The sequence below is a fragment of the Pogonomyrmex barbatus genome, unplaced genomic scaffold (genome assembly GCF_055798465.1).
Source record: "Pogonomyrmex barbatus isolate J1 unplaced genomic scaffold, ASM5579846v1 scaffold2, whole genome shotgun sequence".
NCBI lineage: Eukaryota > Metazoa > Arthropoda > Insecta > Hymenoptera > Formicidae > Pogonomyrmex > Pogonomyrmex barbatus.
The window spans coordinates 494,129-512,143 of record NW_028297116.1 but is presented as its reverse complement, the minus strand read 5'-3'; the positions used below and the strand labels follow the sequence as shown (position 1 = coordinate 512,143).

At 28.4% G+C, this 18,015-nt stretch overlaps 2 protein-coding genes across 6 annotated transcripts in view; both read left to right on the top strand.

Annotated features, from left to right (window-relative positions):
• Positions 1 to 2,291: 2,291 nt before the first annotated feature.
• On the top strand, positions 2,292 to 12,043 carry Ir8a (Ionotropic receptor 8a). Of its 4 annotated transcripts, XM_089077318.1 has the most exons (16): positions 2,301 to 2,606; positions 2,935 to 3,087; positions 4,191 to 4,394; positions 5,574 to 5,740; positions 6,258 to 6,449; positions 6,689 to 6,859; positions 7,002 to 7,199; positions 7,496 to 7,717; positions 8,171 to 8,270; positions 8,731 to 8,908; positions 9,155 to 9,338; positions 9,483 to 9,604; positions 9,693 to 9,840; positions 9,919 to 10,088; positions 10,750 to 10,871; positions 11,378 to 12,043. In XM_089077318.1, exons 1-16 carry the CDS (start codon positions 2,525 to 2,527, stop codon positions 11,659 to 11,661), a joined length of 2,697 nt encoding a protein of 898 aa, XP_088933444.1. In that variant the 5' UTR covers positions 2,301 to 2,524; the 3' UTR covers positions 11,662 to 12,043. The 4 variants fall into 4 exon arrangements, with proteins under 4 accessions (XP_088933446.1, XP_088933444.1, XP_088933445.1 ...); XM_089077320.1 differs by lacking the exon at positions 6,689 to 6,859 and having other exon boundaries at positions 2,292 to 2,606; XM_089077319.1 differs by lacking the exon at positions 2,935 to 3,087 and having other exon boundaries at positions 2,302 to 2,606.
• Positions 12,044 to 13,055: 1,012 nt separating this feature from the next.
• Positions 13,056 to 18,015, top strand: part of LOC105426030 (uncharacterized) — a 5,065-nt gene continuing 105 nt past the window's right edge. Inside the window, exons 1-4 of one of the 2 annotated variants that reach the window (XM_089077323.1) lie at positions 13,056 to 13,308; positions 14,324 to 14,844; positions 15,200 to 15,903; positions 16,562 to 18,015. The exon at positions 16,562 to 18,015 is cut by the window's right edge and continues 105 nt beyond it. In XM_089077323.1, coding sequence (XP_088933449.1) covers positions 13,294 to 13,308; positions 14,324 to 14,844; positions 15,200 to 15,903; positions 16,562 to 17,718 — 2,397 coding nt within the window. In that variant the 5' untranslated portion in view covers positions 13,056 to 13,293 and the 3' untranslated portion in view covers positions 17,719 to 18,015. Of the gene's footprint in view, positions 13,309 to 14,323; positions 14,845 to 15,199; positions 15,904 to 16,546 lie in introns of both variants that reach the window. The other variant, XM_089077322.1, reaches the window with a different exon arrangement.

Here is an 18,015-nt window from a genome sequence, read left to right as displayed (position 1 = left end):
ACTGTCTCTTATCTATCATAAATATTACTTTTTTAAATGTATAAAAAAATAGTAGTTATGCAAACATTTTAACTATGGTAGCTCGTGTTGCAACAATTAGTAATAGATATACCGAGACATTTTTCAATTGTGGATTGTACAAATAAAAGACAAAAATAATATTTTAGTCATGATATAAATTACATATTTATAAAAATAGATATATCTACTAGATACATCTACAAAATTTTAATTAGTTAAAAAATTTACATTAATATCAACTATAGATAGATAGACATTAATTGCTTTTCTGATTTGTTATTTTTTGTTGGGTTAGTATACAAATTATTAATAAATTAATGATGCAAATCCAACTGTCTCTTTTTAGTGAATATGTTAATAATGTTAATAATGTTAATAATGTTAATAATATTAATAATGTTAATAATGTTAATAATGTTAATAATGTTGATAATGTTAATAATGTCAAAAATGTTAATAATGTTAATAATGTTAATAATGTTAATATGTTGACAAACTAGTCAGCAGACTAGCATTAATTATATTTAGCTGTTGACAGATTGGTAGCAGAAATCGAGCAGTTGTTGGTGTAACTGATTGGCAGATTGGATAGATTAGCAGAAATCGAACACATATTTCTATTTCGTAATTACTTAAATTGCGATGTTATTAATATATTACAAAGTCTTGAAAAATAATGTTTCCATTATTTTTTTCTTTTAAGAGACTAATTTTTATTTTAGACGCTTTTATTAATGAAGAAATTCATATATTCTTTATAGTTATCTTTATAGCAGGAAAATTATGAAAATTTTTTAAAAATAATATAGCCTTTAATTTTTATAATTTATATAATTACCGATTATTTCTCAAACACTATATTCGTGAATTATGCAGTTCACATTATGAAGAAATAGCAAATGTTACAGAAAACGCATATTTTTCGTTTGTTAGTTTATTAGTTTCTAGAATAACGGTACGACATAGTCTATTATCGATTAGATGCTTAGAATTTTCAACGAGCGATTTACGATTACCTGCAATAACGATGTAGTGACATATACATTATACAGTGAATCAATAATATGCGTATCGATCATTTTATCGTAGTGCGCAATGTTACGGAAGCTTAATATCGCCATTTCATTATATATTAAGAGTTGTTAGGAGCTTCGAGAGACATAGACAGTTCATAATTAATAACACATCTATATGGCTTAATAATATGATATAAAGATAATAAGATTTTTCATCACACATACGTAAGAATAAAATTAAAAAAGTCAGTTATACCATATCAGTCAGTTACATATTGCACAATTTTAACTTTAAGTAATAGAATTCTATAATTTTTTAAATTTACAAACAAATTATAATAAAAACAACACACCCCAAGAAATTTTGGAATATAATTATTTTTAATAATTGAATTATAAATATTATTATAATATATAACAGAAATTTTCAAAAAAATAAAAATACTTTTGTCATTAAATTTATATTAAATTCAAAATATTTAACTTCCACCTGATTAACCGAATTTAATCTTTTTTAATTATTAATAATATGTATTGAAATAATATATAGAAATAATATATATATATATATATATATATATATGTATGAATAATAATATTAAACTAAGTTGATTTTAACTTAAACGCTCATATAATTTGTTATATCTGTTATATCTGTTATATCTGTTATATCTTGTTATATCTGTTCATATATTGCTCTATTTTTATCCTATAATTTAAAAGCAATTATATAATACCTACACTTTTAATTGCTGTTGTATTGACAATAATCGTCAATTATGTATTTATGTAACAGGCAAATCAACGTTCAATAGACATTAATTGCATTTGCGTAATTGCAATTTATAATATTGTCATTTATATAATTCGTGTAATTATGTGTCCTCCCAATATACATAATATATTAAAAAGCACAAATATGTGTTAAATGACAAAATATTATTTATAATATTGTTTTGATAATTTATGGATTAGAAGAAAATGAATCACTAATTATCCAAAGTAGTGCAGTAATTTATATAAGATATATATATATATATATATATATATATATATATATATATATATATATATTAGTGATTCACTTTTTTCTAATCCATAAATTGTCAAAACAATGTATTATATATATATATATATATATATATATATATATATATATATGATGAATAATGAATCTGTTTGTCTCTATCTGTACGCAGAAATTCTGGCGTGGAGTTGTACACGTGACTTTACGTGCCTTACGATAAATCGATGCTCTGACGGCCGATAGTCACGATGAGAAGGAAAAAGGGATTCAGGAGAGATTCGATGGTTACGATATATAATATTTATAAGCAAACCGTTGTGCCACTGGCATCGGCGCAGGCGTGACCATCGTCGCTTCATTGCGCCATGTCGTTCATACCATATTGTCTTGTAGCATCTGCTACCCCGAAACGAGACAAAAGTATCGTTAGTTCATTCGTGTGACCGTAATCAATTTCGCTATGTCAACGAGAACGTCGCCCATATTGATTCTTTTCGTTTCTTTTCTACCATTTGTGTTTTGTCAAACGCCAATGGATTTGAGTAAGTACAACGTTCATTCGCGGGAAAATATGTAAGTGATGCGGTACCGATTGTTTTTTTTTTCTTTTTTACCTGTTTAGCTATAATTAAATTATCAATATTGTGTGTATTTGATAAAATATATTTTTTACTTGATAAAGATTCTATAATTTTTATTTCTAGCATTAAACTAACGAGTGTTTAGCGTTTAGCTTTATAAAATTTATTTCTTGCGTGTAAAATAACAATTTTAAAATAATATGTAGTTTGTAAAAATTAAAAAAATACAAGAAAACTTAGTAATGTGATCAACGATTGACATTGTACACGTTTCTCTCTTATTTTCAAGTGGTCGTAATAGAAGAAGCCGATTCGCCTATATTGAGTATATTAAATGACGCGGTTCCAGAGGCAGAACGAAATTTCGCTAATGATATGATTACTGTTCATGTTTCTATCGTTACAGTAAATCGCGAGAATGTAGATGCAAGTTTCGAGAAAGGTATTTTCATGTATTTTAAATAAGTCTAAAAATATTATTATTCAATTCTTATTTTTTAATTCCAAAATATTTTGAGAAAAATATTGTTACATATTATATTTTATATAATATAAATATAAATAAAATTATAAATATAAATTAAATATTTAATATTCATATAAATTAAAATTATTATGAAATTTTTACTTTTTATTTTCAAGATATTATCATCTTTTACGTATGAATGTGCCACAAAAAATTTTCTGTGTGTGTGTGTGTGTGTGTGTGTGTGTGTGTGTGTGTGTGTGTGTGTGTGTGTGTGTGTGTGTGTGTGTGTATGTATAGGATGACCTGTAATAATCGCATTACTTCTTGTGGACAGATGGAGGTTAAACATTAAACTGAATAGAAAAGACCTATGTCATTTTGCGAACTTTGAAATAATTAATGAGATATTAATTCATAAAGATCCGAATGAGCGTGCACTACATTCCAAATTCTTCTTCTTTTAACCTCAATATCCCCAATAGCCTAAAAACAGTTTTTATTTTATAATTGCTTGGATACAGAAATATAAACAAAATACAATTACAAGTATTCTTTTACTTTCATTAATTTTTTATTTTTCGCATTATCAAAAAATTTATATCTCACTTTAAAATTAAAAATTCCTTCTTGCAATCGATATTGATATATTTCGCTAAAATTATCTCTCATAAAAGACGTTAAAAACTCTATTCTGATAGAGATTTAGTGATAGAGATTTACGTGCATGTTCACACGTGCTAATAATTGCTAGGTTTGCTGCAAAATGCTTTGAAGATGTTATCAGCAAATAATAGAGTATTCGTTTATAATACACCTCTAAATATCTTGCCACACACGTAATATTGGGCTGTTTCTGCCGCATGCTTATTCGTGATTCTTTATAAATTAATAATTCAACAATTATTGCAAAAATCGTTGAAACTTTTCAAGTATACTCTGTTCACGAAAGGTGACACGGTTATTGTGAAACATTCTGTATAAAATACAAATTGTTTCTTTATTCTTAAAAAATAATATCTCTTGTAATGAGCTGATCTGTTCAATGCAAAAAAATGTTTTTTTATCTTTCATGATAGTTTGCGCCATCCTATATAAAGGAATAAGTATCATATTGGATATGACGTGGACCGGTTGGGACAAACTACGAAATGTCGCAGATGAAAGAGGAATAATATATAAACGTGGTGATTGCAGTATAAGTCCATATGTTCAAGCGATTGATGATCTTTTAATTATGAAAAATGCAACGGACGTCGGTTTAATTTTTGAAGATGAAAGAGGTGCGCAAAAATTAATAGTGATTCGTTCATTATTCGCGCTGATATTACATGTGAATATTCCGCTTTACATTACATCCATTGCACATAGTATTATTTTTTACAAATTATGTAGCTCGACAAAAAAAAATAAAAAAAAAGATTTATTTCTTGTAATTTTCTTATAACTTTAGTATTAGAAATATCTTATCATGTCATAATTTTTAAAAAGATTTTGGCTCATATTTTGGATTATATAATTTTATATAATTTTGTTGGATTAGATAGAAATTTAATACTGGAAATTTAATATTGGAAGATAAATTATTTATTTTAAATATTAAAAACGACAGTGTTGTTCAATGCCTTTAATATTCAAAATAAATAATTTCCAATACGATATTGGCAGTTTAGAATTTACATAAAATTATAGATCAAGTTCTTTAAAATTGAACTTAATATTTAGAGCTAATAAAATTTATCATATTGTAATTATAATAAAAGATATGTTTAAAAAAAGTTGAGAATATAAAAGAAGAGAAATTAAAAATTTTTCAATTTAAAAAATTCATACTGTATTATAAAAATTTCACAAATTATTGAATACAATTTTCATATTAAAATTGACAAATATATATATCTAACATTAGATTGAATTTATATTTATTATATTTATTATATATTTATATTTATTATATTATATTTATTATATTTATATTTATTATTATTTATATTTATTAACTTTTTACTAGATGAATTTTTAATAATTTAATTTAATAACAACTTTTTGTAGCATGTATATAGTAAATTTAGTATTTAATTTTGAAAATCATAAAACTTTGATCTGTATAACAAATTTTTTTATACATTCTACAAATTCTAATAATGTACTAAAGTTTAATAAAATAAAATAAAATAAAATTTTTGAAAATATAATATAATGTTATTATAACAAATTACATCAAAATATAACTTTTTTATAATTTTAATATTGAATTTCTTAAAATTATTTTTTTATTAATGATATAATTCTAATAATTCGGAAATATGTTTAGTTTAAATGATTTTCAATAATAATAATAATTTTTTTTTTTATTGAAATTGAAAGAAAGTGGAATTGTTGTTAAAATGAAAAATAAATATATCACAGTTTACATGATAGTTTTGTAATATTAACTACATCAGATACAATAATAATTTTAGAGCTAAATCAGAGTCTTTATTATCTTATTGGAAATTCGATAATTAGATTGGTAGTCATCGACGAATTGACAGAAAGAACTGTAGCAAAAATACGGAGTATGCGACCGTCACCATCTTATTATGTTATTTACGCTAGTACACAAAAAATGGAAGAATTATTTAAAACGGTAAGCGATATATTTACATCGATTTTAACTTGTAAATTATATGTGTTAAACATTTTAATGTATGATAATCGAAGATTTATGTTTTAAATCTATGTAGATTATTCAGAGAGTGACAAAACACGATTATGAATACACGATTTTAATCTGGAATATCTTCTTATACTGCATATGAAAATTTTGAATTGATTTTCCTTTAGAAATAGATTATATTTTTCTAGCATAAATTCGCATAAAGTAGTTTCGTGCCTGTGCAGAATATTGTTGAAATAAATTTTCATCAGAATAAAAGTATTTAGCGTCTTTCTATAAAAGTAATTTTTACGAAGTAATTTTAACGATGTGTCATTTTTGATTGTAAAAAAGAATTTTTAATTTTAAAATGAAATATAAATTTTTTTGTTGCGAAATTTTGTTGAGAAATAAAAAATTATTAAAAATAAAAGAATGCTTATAATTGTGTTTTGTCACGTTCTCTATCCCAGCAAGTATAAAGTATAAAGTAGAAATTATTTTTTAGGCTATTGGGGGAGGTCTCGTTAAAAGAGAGGGTATTTGGAATTTAGTATTTACAGACAATAATTATCACGAATTTCGATATATTACCGGTGACCTTCAATTAAATGTTTCATTCACTATCCTTAGTATGAAGTCTGACATTTGTTGTCGTTTAATGGGCGAAACCTCTTGCAACTGCCTTGCAAATTTTAAGGTCAGTTAAAACAAAAATTTTTATGAAGCTTGCAAATCTTGCAAAATACTGTTTTACAAAAGAATTTGCTATTTATCAAATATATGAAAACTGTCGACTAATATTGTCGCTACATATTAAAAGATAATTCTTTTATTATTTTACTAATTAGAGAAAAAAATTAAGAAAAATATTTATTTTTAATAAAAATGCACTTTTATCGTCTACAAAAAGGGATTAAAAAAATCCTGTTATATTAGATATTTCCACATTATTTCAAACGTTTGATCGGCTTGATCGTAAGCTTGATGAGCGATGTTCAAAGGACAGGTGTAAGTGTAGCTCCGAAGACAGGTCAATGTGGCAAGTCTGTTAGTCCTACTTCAGTTTCGAACATTACAGTAGAAACATTCAACAAAATTTTGATGACAGTAAGTTTTGTCAAAAGAAATTCTATCAAGAGAATAAAATCCGTAGAAATTATATTACGTCCATATTAAGCTTTTTTGCTTAGGATGAAACATAAATTAAATTAAATGTGTACCTAAATAAGTTTACTTCTCTATATTCTAGAGATTGGACAGTAACGACACTTTCGAATATTGGTCAGAAAAGGCAATGATTACCTACAAAGCAGAGATTGAATTACAAATAGTTAATCATGGTTTTGTAGACGCGCTGGCAACTTGGACAAGACGTACAAAAATTAAAGAAGCAGAGGGAAAGAAAATAGAACCAGCCAGGCGATTCTTCCGGATTGGAACGGCACCGGTAAGAATCACCCAGCTAGAAAATTGTGTTTATTCTGAATTTATATTATTGACGCTTAAAAACGTGATAGCAGAAATAGACATAAATGCAGATATGTTAGGATATTTAAAAATTTGTAAAATAGTGATACACGTATAAATTATGTTCGTACAAGTTTTCTTCATGGTTTTGAACATCTTTCGTTGAACCTGTTGTATATTTTTACGTCGTACAGAAAGAAATGAAGATAAATGTAATGTTTTACCAAAAATATAAGATAAAAGATAATTGACATCATTTTAATTAATTTGAAATAGGCAGTTCCGTGGTCTGTAATAAAAAAGGATCCAGTTACGGGTCAAGAAATGCGTAACGAAGACGGAAAGGAAATCTGGGAAGGTTACTGTATAGACTTCGTAAAAAAGTTATCCGAGGAAATGCAGTTCGATTATGATCTTATTATCCCCGAAGATCAAGAATTTGGCAAAAAATTACCTAATGGTGAATGGAGCGGTCTGATAGGTGATCTAGCTAAAGGAGTATGTTTAACTTTTAAAAAATAGTCTATTGTAATTAAAAATATGCACTGATGTTTTTCTTTAATTTCAATTGTTTACTGTTATCTGCAATTAATTGATTAAAGATTGCATAGAATGTTTTGTCTAGATAAAATGTCAATTGTTAAATGTTTATTCTTTTACTCTTTCTTCAACGCTTTTTTCTTTTTGTAAACTATTTTATTATATTATGCTTCTTATGAAAATAAATAAATAAATATATATATATATATATATATTTATTTATTAATAATTTATTATTTTTTAAATCTTTAGATTTTTACGTGATTTTATAATAAGAATGATACATAAATAAATAAAATATTAATAAATAAAATTCAAAGATTTTAAAAATTCAAACAATATCCTAATATCCTAATATTATTATCTGATTATAGCAAATATATTTATTTATTATTTATTATATTTGTATAGGAAACTGATATTGCTGTGGCGGCATTAACAATGACATCAGAGCGAGAAGAAGTCATCGATTTTGTCGCGCCCTACTTCGAACAGTCTGGTATACTCATCGGTATGCAATTTAGATTTTTTTTGCAATACATGTGTGTGTGTGTGTGTGTGTGTGTGTGTGTGTGTATATATCGGTATCTAAGACGGTACTCCTCCTCACCTATCTTCTATACGCGGCCCGTAATTCGCAAACTGTTTTCTCTTATAATTCAAAAACTAAGCTTCTGATAAAAATTTGGTAGAGGAAAAATCATCTTAGAATCGACTCAGGAATATGACATTTTAAGAACAAACGGTTGTTTTGAATCACCCTGTACGTTGTATTTTATATGCAAATAAAAAAGTAGTGTTTTGATCAATATTTACAACATTGCTTTTCAAGTAATTTATTTTCTTAACTCTGATTTTATATTTTAATATTTTTTTCTTTTTTACTTTGTGTAAGCGCAATTTTAGTTGCTATCTTTAATTCAAGACATCTGTAATTAAATGGATAATTAATGTTAGCTTATATTTTCAAGTAATGAGAAAACCAGTGCGTAAAACGTCTCTATTTAAATTTATGACGGTATTGAGACTTGAAGTCTGGCTTAGTATCGTAGGAGCTTTAACTTTGACCGGCATTATGATTTGGATATTAGATAAATATTCACCATATAGTGCGAGAAACAATAAACGACTTTATCCCTATCCTTGCCGGTATGTATCTCGTAATATTTATTATATTATTGCTGTATGTTCTATTCTATTATATATTATATTTACAGACTTTATTTTGCATTGTATATTACAATAATTATTACAATAATTAATTTATATATGAATTTACGAATTTATTTTGTTACCCTTTAATATATGATTTTCAATACGCACTTGAATATTTTATTCTTTTCTGTTTTTAGAAGAAAGATTATATTTAACACATAGATTTTTGCTTTCTTTTAGAGAATTTACATTGAAAGAGAGCTTTTGGTTTGCACTGACATCTTTTACGCCGCAGGGTGGTGGCGAAGCTCCAAAAGCGTTATCAAGCAGGACTCTGGTTGCAGCTTATTGGCTATTCGTTGTACTAATGCTCGCGACTTTTACCGCAAATTTAGCTGCTTTTCTTACCGTGGAAAGAATGCAAGTGCGTATCTTCTTCATCATATATTAAATTTGTCAAAATTTTATTCTTTTATTTATACTTTATAAGATTTATTGATAAAAAAATATTAATCTTTTACGAAACATATCATTTCATTAATATTCGTTAATACTTTACATTATATAGTCACCTGTACAGTCGTTGGAGCAATTGGCAAGACAATCACGTATAAATTATACCGTTCTGGCCAATTCTAGTGCTCATCAGTATTTCATAAACATGAAAAATGCGGAGGATAAACTTTATACGTGTGTAAAACAAACATAATTTCTTTGCGAAATACTTATTATTAAAATCATTAACATTATTAAACATATTTTATATTATCTGTTTTAGAGTGTGGAAGGAAATTACTCTAAATAGTACCAGCGATCAAATAGAATACCGTGTCTGGGATTATCCGATAAAGGAACAATACGGTCATATTCTTCAAGCCATTACTCAAGTCGGACCGGTCAAGACTACCGAAGATGGTTTTAAGAAGGTACGAAGAAGAAGCTAAAGAAAAATCTGTAAAAGAATTGTAACAATTCATTTAGAGTGTATCGATACTTTTCGACAGGTGATAGAAAGCGAAAATGCTGAATTTGCGTTTATTCATGATTCATCGGAGATAAAATACGAAGTAACGAAGAACTGCAATTTAACAGAAGTGGGCGATGTATTCGCCGAGCAACCGTATGCCATTGCTGTGCAGCAGGGCAGTCATTTGCAGGAAGAAATAAGCAGAAAGTCTTTAATCAATTTTCTTCCGCTTTTTTATATTGTGCTTAATTCATTCTCTCTTCAATTACTTTTAAATATCATTAATACTATAGTTATATAATGCGTTTGGTTTAAAAAAAAAAAAAAATATATATATATATATATATTTTGTAACTCACTTATTCTTTTAAATAATAAAATTATAAAAAAGGTTTTAACTAAAAATTATTTTGAAGGATGAATGAGAAGATGGCATGTTATTATTTGCGTTATTTTTAGATATAAACAGAATATCGAAAAGGAGATTCGCTCCAATCATTTTGATTTTGACATGTGTTTGACAAGATCGTTATCATGAGTAATTTTTAAAAGTTTTAAAACTTTTAAAAACTTTTTTATAATTCTATTATTTAAAAAAATAACTGAGAATGTATATATTTGCACAATCGCACTGCATTTTGGTACTTTTACTGTTGAATACTTTTAATTTGTAAGTTTCTATGCAATTGTGACTATAGAAACAAATCTAGAAGAAATGTATAATAAAATAGCAAAAAACATGTAATTGTTAGTTGAAATTATGTTGAAAAGGAATGAATTAGGCGCATAAATATGGCATTGTTTTCATGTGACGATGTGATCGTCGTCGCATGCGACAAATATTCGACATAAATAATATTATTTTTAGAATACTCGATTTACAAAAAGACAGATATTTTGAGACGTTGGCAGCCAAGTACTGGAATCAGACGTTGAAATCACAATGTCCAAATTCTGATGACAACGAGGGAATTACATTGGAGAGTTTAGGTTTGTTATTATTTCTTATGATTACAGTTAATATTTAGATATTAAATATATATAATGGATGCATTCAGTATAATTATTCACTAAGTAATTAAGTAACAGCCAAATGTTAATTAATTTTTACTTTTGGATTCAACCAATTATATTCAGTTGCAACTTAATTGTTCAGTGAGGGAAAAGAATATACACAACCATACACACCTTTTTCAAAAGATGATTTCTTGAAAATTAAATTTATTTTTAATTGTTTATCTTTCTTCAAACATAATTTCATTCATCGGAAACATTTCTGTCTGCTGGATAGAATAATAATTATATGATCAGTTTTCAAAATATTCGATTAAACTGTTTAATAAAAGAAGCATTTATTTTATATACAAAATTATTTAAAGTTACTATTTAAAACAATTGTAATTATATAATAATGTTTCAACTTGATATTATAATATTACTATATTTGAATAATTATTTTTTTCAATTGATTTTATATTTAATTATAACTTCTATAGGAGGTGTATTTATTGCGACTCTGTTTGGATTGGCATTGGCGATGATCACTCTGGCCGGTGAGGTTCTTTATTATCGTAAGCGTAATAATTCTCAAAAAGGGAAGCCGAATAACAAAAGGACGACCAAAGATACTGAAAATGATAGAATCATCATGCAGAAAATCGCTTCAAAACTTCGATTGAAACCTGCGCCTACTGATGCAGTTTTTAGCAAAGAACTTAGTCATACGCCGCGCGTTTCACACATTTCTGTTTATCCACGACATTTCTCCTTTAAAGACTAAATTTTTGACGACGTTTTATCATATTACGGACATGCAAATCTTACTTCTGATTAATCTCTATGTATTTTTCAATGTTTTCTTCCTTTCAATCACGTTTAATATTTAGAATTTATCACAAAATTCAAAAAGTAGTTTAAGATAAATGAATCGCATACTGTAATTGTAATTAATGTATTTGTTCACTTAATCATATTCCGACAATATTGTTCCATTATAAGATCATTATTAGTTAATAAAATATCGTGCAGAATTAAATTTATATGGCTGATTACATTTGTTTAAGTTATATAACAAAATTCTCAAAATTACATTTATATAAATTTTTCTTTAAACTATATTTCATTTAATATAATTATCATATGATTATAAATTGGAAAAGTAACATTAATATCTGAGTTCTTATTTCTCTCTCTCTCTCACACACACACACACACACACACACACACACACACACACACACACACACACACACATATTATGCTTACGATAAGCTTATTTAATAATGTATAATATGTATGATAATTATATAAAAAAATTATATAAAAGAATAATATAATATAAAAGATAATATAAAAGAATCATGTATGCCATAATAAAATCTGATCATTAAGCATTTCATTCCTGGCACGAAAAAAATAGATTCAAACGTAAAAGAAATATACATATAATTCCATTTAAAAAAAGACGGAGTACTTTTCAAAAATCCGTCAACAGAACTACTACCAAGTAATGGCTTCAATAGAAATAAAACTCGCAAAAAATTTGTTATTAATGTTTTTAATAAATTTGATATTTAAATATTATGATATTTAAATGGGATATTGTATAGCTTGACAAACTATAGCACTGGAACGGAAATATAACGATACAGGCGGTCATTGATCTTCGAATACTTTCACATTGTATATAGTTTTGTTTCTCGAGCGTAAATGGAGTAAAAACGATATGATATTGTTAGTTAGTTAACATTTTGATATTATATTTTTTATTGTTGTATTTAAAAGATTGAGAATCTTATTTAATATGTCTGCAGTGACAATGTCTTACTGACAATTCATGAATCTATCGTTCTATTTTCAAGCAAATGTTAAGTTGATAATAATCGTCGATACTGATTCATATCGATAAATTGACAGAGTAAAACGTATCTACAACTTTTTTATGTTAGACTAACACATTATTAGATATTATTACAATTTATACAATATAATTATATTTAAAATAGTTGTGTACATATATAAATGGTTGCAATTGCATTGTTACTTGTAAAAGTTATTGCTTTATCTTTCTTCCTTCATCGACGTAATTGTACATATTCTTTAATCTCATTATTTTCACTGTTTTTTATCGTAAGGCCAAGTTACGTAAATAAAAGCAAAAGTAGTTTAGGTAATCGATCGATTGTTTCGATCATTCCGATTGGAGCGCGTTATGGTCAGTGACTCTTCAAATTTTTCAACAAATAGAGATTTACGCTAAGTGGGGAATGTCGTTCACCACAAGTCAATATAAACGCATTTTACATGCGAAAACACGATCACTTGATGAGAAAGTGATGCAGACTGTGGTTATTCCATTGGAATCGGAAGTTTTCGCACGAGCTCCTCAGAAAACGACCGATGGTCTTCGAAAATGGCTTGCTATGAGGTCAGTGAAAGAGAAATATTACGATAGAGTATCAATTAAATATTTAATTAATTGTAATAATATAATAACGTTTCTCTTACTTGCACATATATAATTATATATTTTTTAAATATACAATTATATTTCTTTCACATCAATCAATTTATTTTATGCAAAAATATTAAAGCAATGTTATGTGAAAAATAATTCAGGAAACATATTTTATTTAATATATAAATTTAAATAAAATATAATATATTTAGTAAATATATAATGTTATAATTCCATGGACATGATAATAGACTGCTATGCATTATTTCCGACGACGGAAATTGTTTAACGCACAATTCGAAGCAAACGCGTTTCGAAAAATAATGGAATACATGACTCGCCCGCTTGGTTCGAGTTACATATAAGTTTATCATATAATTTTATAATTTAATATTATTTATACCTTTATTTTTAAAAATATCAATAATTAAAAAAACTAATTAAAAAATTCTTGTAGATTGAAAACATGACATTATACGTAATTTCTACATAATTCTTTCTACGTAATTCTTTTAATAGTTGCAAAAATTATCCAAAATTATTTAAATTTAATGTCATATTTGATCCATTATTAATTGTTAAGCTATAATTGATTTTGGATGTTTATAAAAAAAATTATTTAGACATCTTTCAAAACAAAATATAATTGAAAAATTGTTATATTATTTAAAATTTAATGCTAGAAGTGTAAATAAATTCTATTCTATATTATTTAAAATTTTTTAATTTTATATCTTATTTTTCAATTAAAGTAAATTTATTCTATATAATTTTTACATGATCTGAAAGATTTAATATCAAATTAAGGAATGATGAGAACCACAATCTATCTAAAGTAAAAAAAAAATGCAGTTGTTTCTTTGAAGATTATTCTACATGTATAATATTTATTATTGTACTCTACTAAATAGATTTTATATCTTTATAGTTATTTTTATTTAAATAAATTAATAAATACAATAAAGACTTTCTTGTATATTTATAGGTATGTCTAACGCTATTAGCTCTAATTACTTGTCATGTAAGTGCAAATTACGAGTATGAGCGTTTGAAAAGTTTGAATTCAGAAATCGCCACATCGCCATGGAATAAGCAGTATGAAGTTTATGAGAGCGCTTCGTCTGAAGTTCTGCCTTCTTACAGTTTTTATAAATTAAGAAAAAATCGATCTACAGATCGTTTTGGAAGCCCATCTGAACCTTACCCGATTAAAAAGGAACTCATCGAACAAAAAAGCTTAAAAAAAGTTCCATTTCATTCATTTACTAACAAAGATTCCACAAAATACAAGGAACTGACTCATGATTCGGGAATTGCACACTGTCAAGAGATAAAATCGACTGAAAAGGATGAACTACAAAAAAGCATCACTTGCTACAATTGCAAAGATCCGAAAACTAAATCTACATATGAACGTTGTTTATATAATCATCCGGAAGAGAGAACATCCGCAAATACAAATGTGGAGCGTTATCTATCCGCGCCCACCAACTTCAGATATCGAAGGTAGCAGTATTAAAATATTTTTTATGAACATCATATTTGGCATTATATTTTGTTCAAAGTTTGTTTAAAAAATTGCATTTTCAATTATACAGAATTAAAATACGTGGCATGTCATAATATAAATAAAATAATAAGGAAATCATGGGAAAGAATAACTATTCCTTGTAATTGTCTCATGTTTTGTGTTATCATATAATTGTATTGACATCTGATATAAATTAAACACACATACACACACACACACACACACACACACAATAATATAATATATAAATATATATATATATATATATATATATGTATATATATCTGCTGCTTTTTTTATCATTACTATGCTTATTATTATTTATTGTAGGTTCAGTTCGGAAAGAAACGAAGACAATTATGGAAGACGGAGGAATCCTTATCGGTTCGCTGATGAGTATTTCACTGACGCCACCCATGACATACCGGCCGCATACACAAACAAAGAAGAGAAATGTGATAAAATCGTGAAAGATTCCATGGTGTGCATGGTGTGCAAGGACACTAAGACCAATGGCAAATATGAGCAATGCTCGTATGTAAAACAGCCATATGAGAAAGCGTATTCCTATAAGAAATCTAGTTCCCTTGGAAAACCTCAAGAAGAAAAAGAGGACAACGGTGAACGTCCCGAGTCAACTTCTTATTCCGAAGTCTCCGATTCGAAAGCGGTTAATCAGCAAAACGATCGGAGTCCGAGTACCAGGGAGTCCCCCGAATATTCTTATCCTAGTAAAGATTACTCCGAAAAGGTAAATGAACAAGACGAAATTCAGAATGCACCTTCGGCAGACTGCAAGCAAATTGAGAAGGATTCCAAAACTTGCACGGTCTGCAAGGACTTTAAGAGAGGCGGTACTTACGAAAAATGTACCTATAACTATCAACCCAGTGATAAGTTATATAAATACAGCAGATCGAAAAGCTTTGGACATCCGGATAAAACCTCGGATTCTATTCGAGATTCAAATAAGACTCAAACATCGAAGAACTATGATTATCCGTATAGTTCCGAATCAACGCACGATTATCAAGGTAAGTTCTTATTTTATGTTGCCTCCTAATTATATATATATATATATATATATATATATATATATATATATATAAGTTAACAAGAAATAACTTTTTCTAATTTAAGCCGAGATGTTGCAATAATGATCAAATATTATAATAAATCACGTTCTGTAAAATTATCCGCCGTCATCGCCGCCATCATGATCCTTCATATTCATCACAATTCGTACAACACAACCTTTGCAGCTGTATTGTAGCAACATTGCTAAAAAAAATAGTAGATTTTAAAATGTATGGAATATACAAGAAGGACATAATTATATAGATCAAAACATTTTTTTTTATACTTTAATGTGTTACTATTTGTTTTAAATATAATTTTCATGAACAATATTATTAAACTATGTTAATAAAATAATTTTATAAGTTCAAGGCAAAACATATGTACCTTTAAATATGTAACTTTTATTTTCTTAAGTAGTATTCTTAAAAAGTGCAGTGCATAATGTTTATAATAAAATATATAGTAAAAGATACAGATACAGATATAAACTGTTAGATTTTATAAAGTGTAAAAACTTTCCATTAGAATGAACTCTTTAAATAATATATTAACGCGTTTCGTTACATATCTACGAATGCACGCTTTCTAATTTTACAGATAAATTTTCTACAGATAAACTCTCTACTCATCCACGGAGAACCGACAGAATCATTCAAGTTCAAGAGGATTCGAATGATGAGACCGACAGCGTATCTTACGACCGTCCACCTGACTACAGCAGCGATTATTCTATTCCCGATGTATCGAGTAATTACCAATCGTCATCGAGTAATAACAGACCTGAATCTTACAAGGGCCAAGAGACACCCTATTCGGAGCATTCCGAAGATATTAGCGCGGACAAATGTAAAACGGTTCAAAAGGATTCAATGACGTGCACGGTTTGCAAAGATCCGAATACGGGCAACGATTTCGAACGGTGTTCGTACTCGTATCAGCCCAGTGACAAGCTTTTCTCTTATAGTAAATCTAGCTCATTTGGCAAGCCGGAGAATGATAAATCGGAGCAAACGTCATCGGACGGGGAACAGTCATCGGACGGTGCCGAAAATGCGAAGGAATCTTACGAGGAACACGTTCCAAAACAGTCTTACGAAGCGTCAACAGCGAGCGAGGCAAAAAACTCCAGGGATGATCCAGAGGAGAAGAAAGAAGCGGTAGACGTCGGGTACTTGGACACCGCGAAAAAGAAGGCCGAGATCGAGGAGTTTATGCAAAATTTCCGGAAAGAGGACCGCTCGAATTGCAAAAAAGTCATGCGCGATAAAATGACCTGTTACAAGTGCGTCGACGAGCAAGGCTTCCAAAAGGAGGAATGCGCGTTTGTCGCCGGACACGAGCCCGACAAGGATCAGCTCGCGTTTCACGAGGTGAAAGAATTCCAAGTCGATTCCACATCGCAGAAACGCGATTACAAGCCCTCGAGCTCCACGACGAGCTCAACGAAAACGGAGGCGGTGGCGTCGCACGCTCGTGACTTCAAGCCCTCGAGCTCCACGAAAACGAAGACGAAGGTGGAGGCTTTGGAGCCGACCGCGTCCGCCAGTGGAAACTCCTACGAAACTAGACTAGAAAAGCCGGACAACGATTATCCCGACGAGGCGTCGCACACGGCGGGGGAAACGAAAGAGGCCGAGCCGTACGATTACACATCGGAAACAAGATCAAAATACGACAAGGTCCTCAAATTAACCCTTCCGGCATACATGTTTACCACTTCGGAGCATGAGGCGGCGTTCGATGAAATTGTAGCTTCTAGCCATACTTAAACTTACGCTAAATTAGTCGCCTTCGTCGATGCTGTTGTCATTTACCCTGTTGTCATTACCCGTGTCCGTTTTACTCATTATCTCCAAGTTGAAAATTCCCCCCCCCTCCCCCCCCCCCCGATAGACGATCCCACTTGAGCATTTCTATTATGCTTGTGAATAGTTTAGCATTATATCTTTGTTATCTAGTTTATAGTACTTAGAGTTCATTCGAATGATTTAATACTTGTAATTAAACAAATTTCCTGTTGGTGCAATGAAATTCGTTGAATTTACCATATTACAACTTACCGAGGC

Excerpts from the sequence above, each read along its gene's own strand:
- Ir8a (XM_089077318.1), top strand. The coding sequence starts at position 2,525 with ATGTCAACGAGAACGTCGCCCATATTGATTCTTTTCGTTTCTTTTCTA. Across the intron at positions 4,395-5,573 it reads AATTTTTGAAGATGAAAGAG|AGCTAAATCAGAGTCTTTAT; the intron begins GTGCGCAAAAAT and ends TAATAATTTTAG. Across the intron at positions 6,450-6,688 it reads ACTGCCTTGCAAATTTTAAG|ATATTTCCACATTATTTCAA; the intron begins GTCAGTTAAAAC and ends CTGTTATATTAG.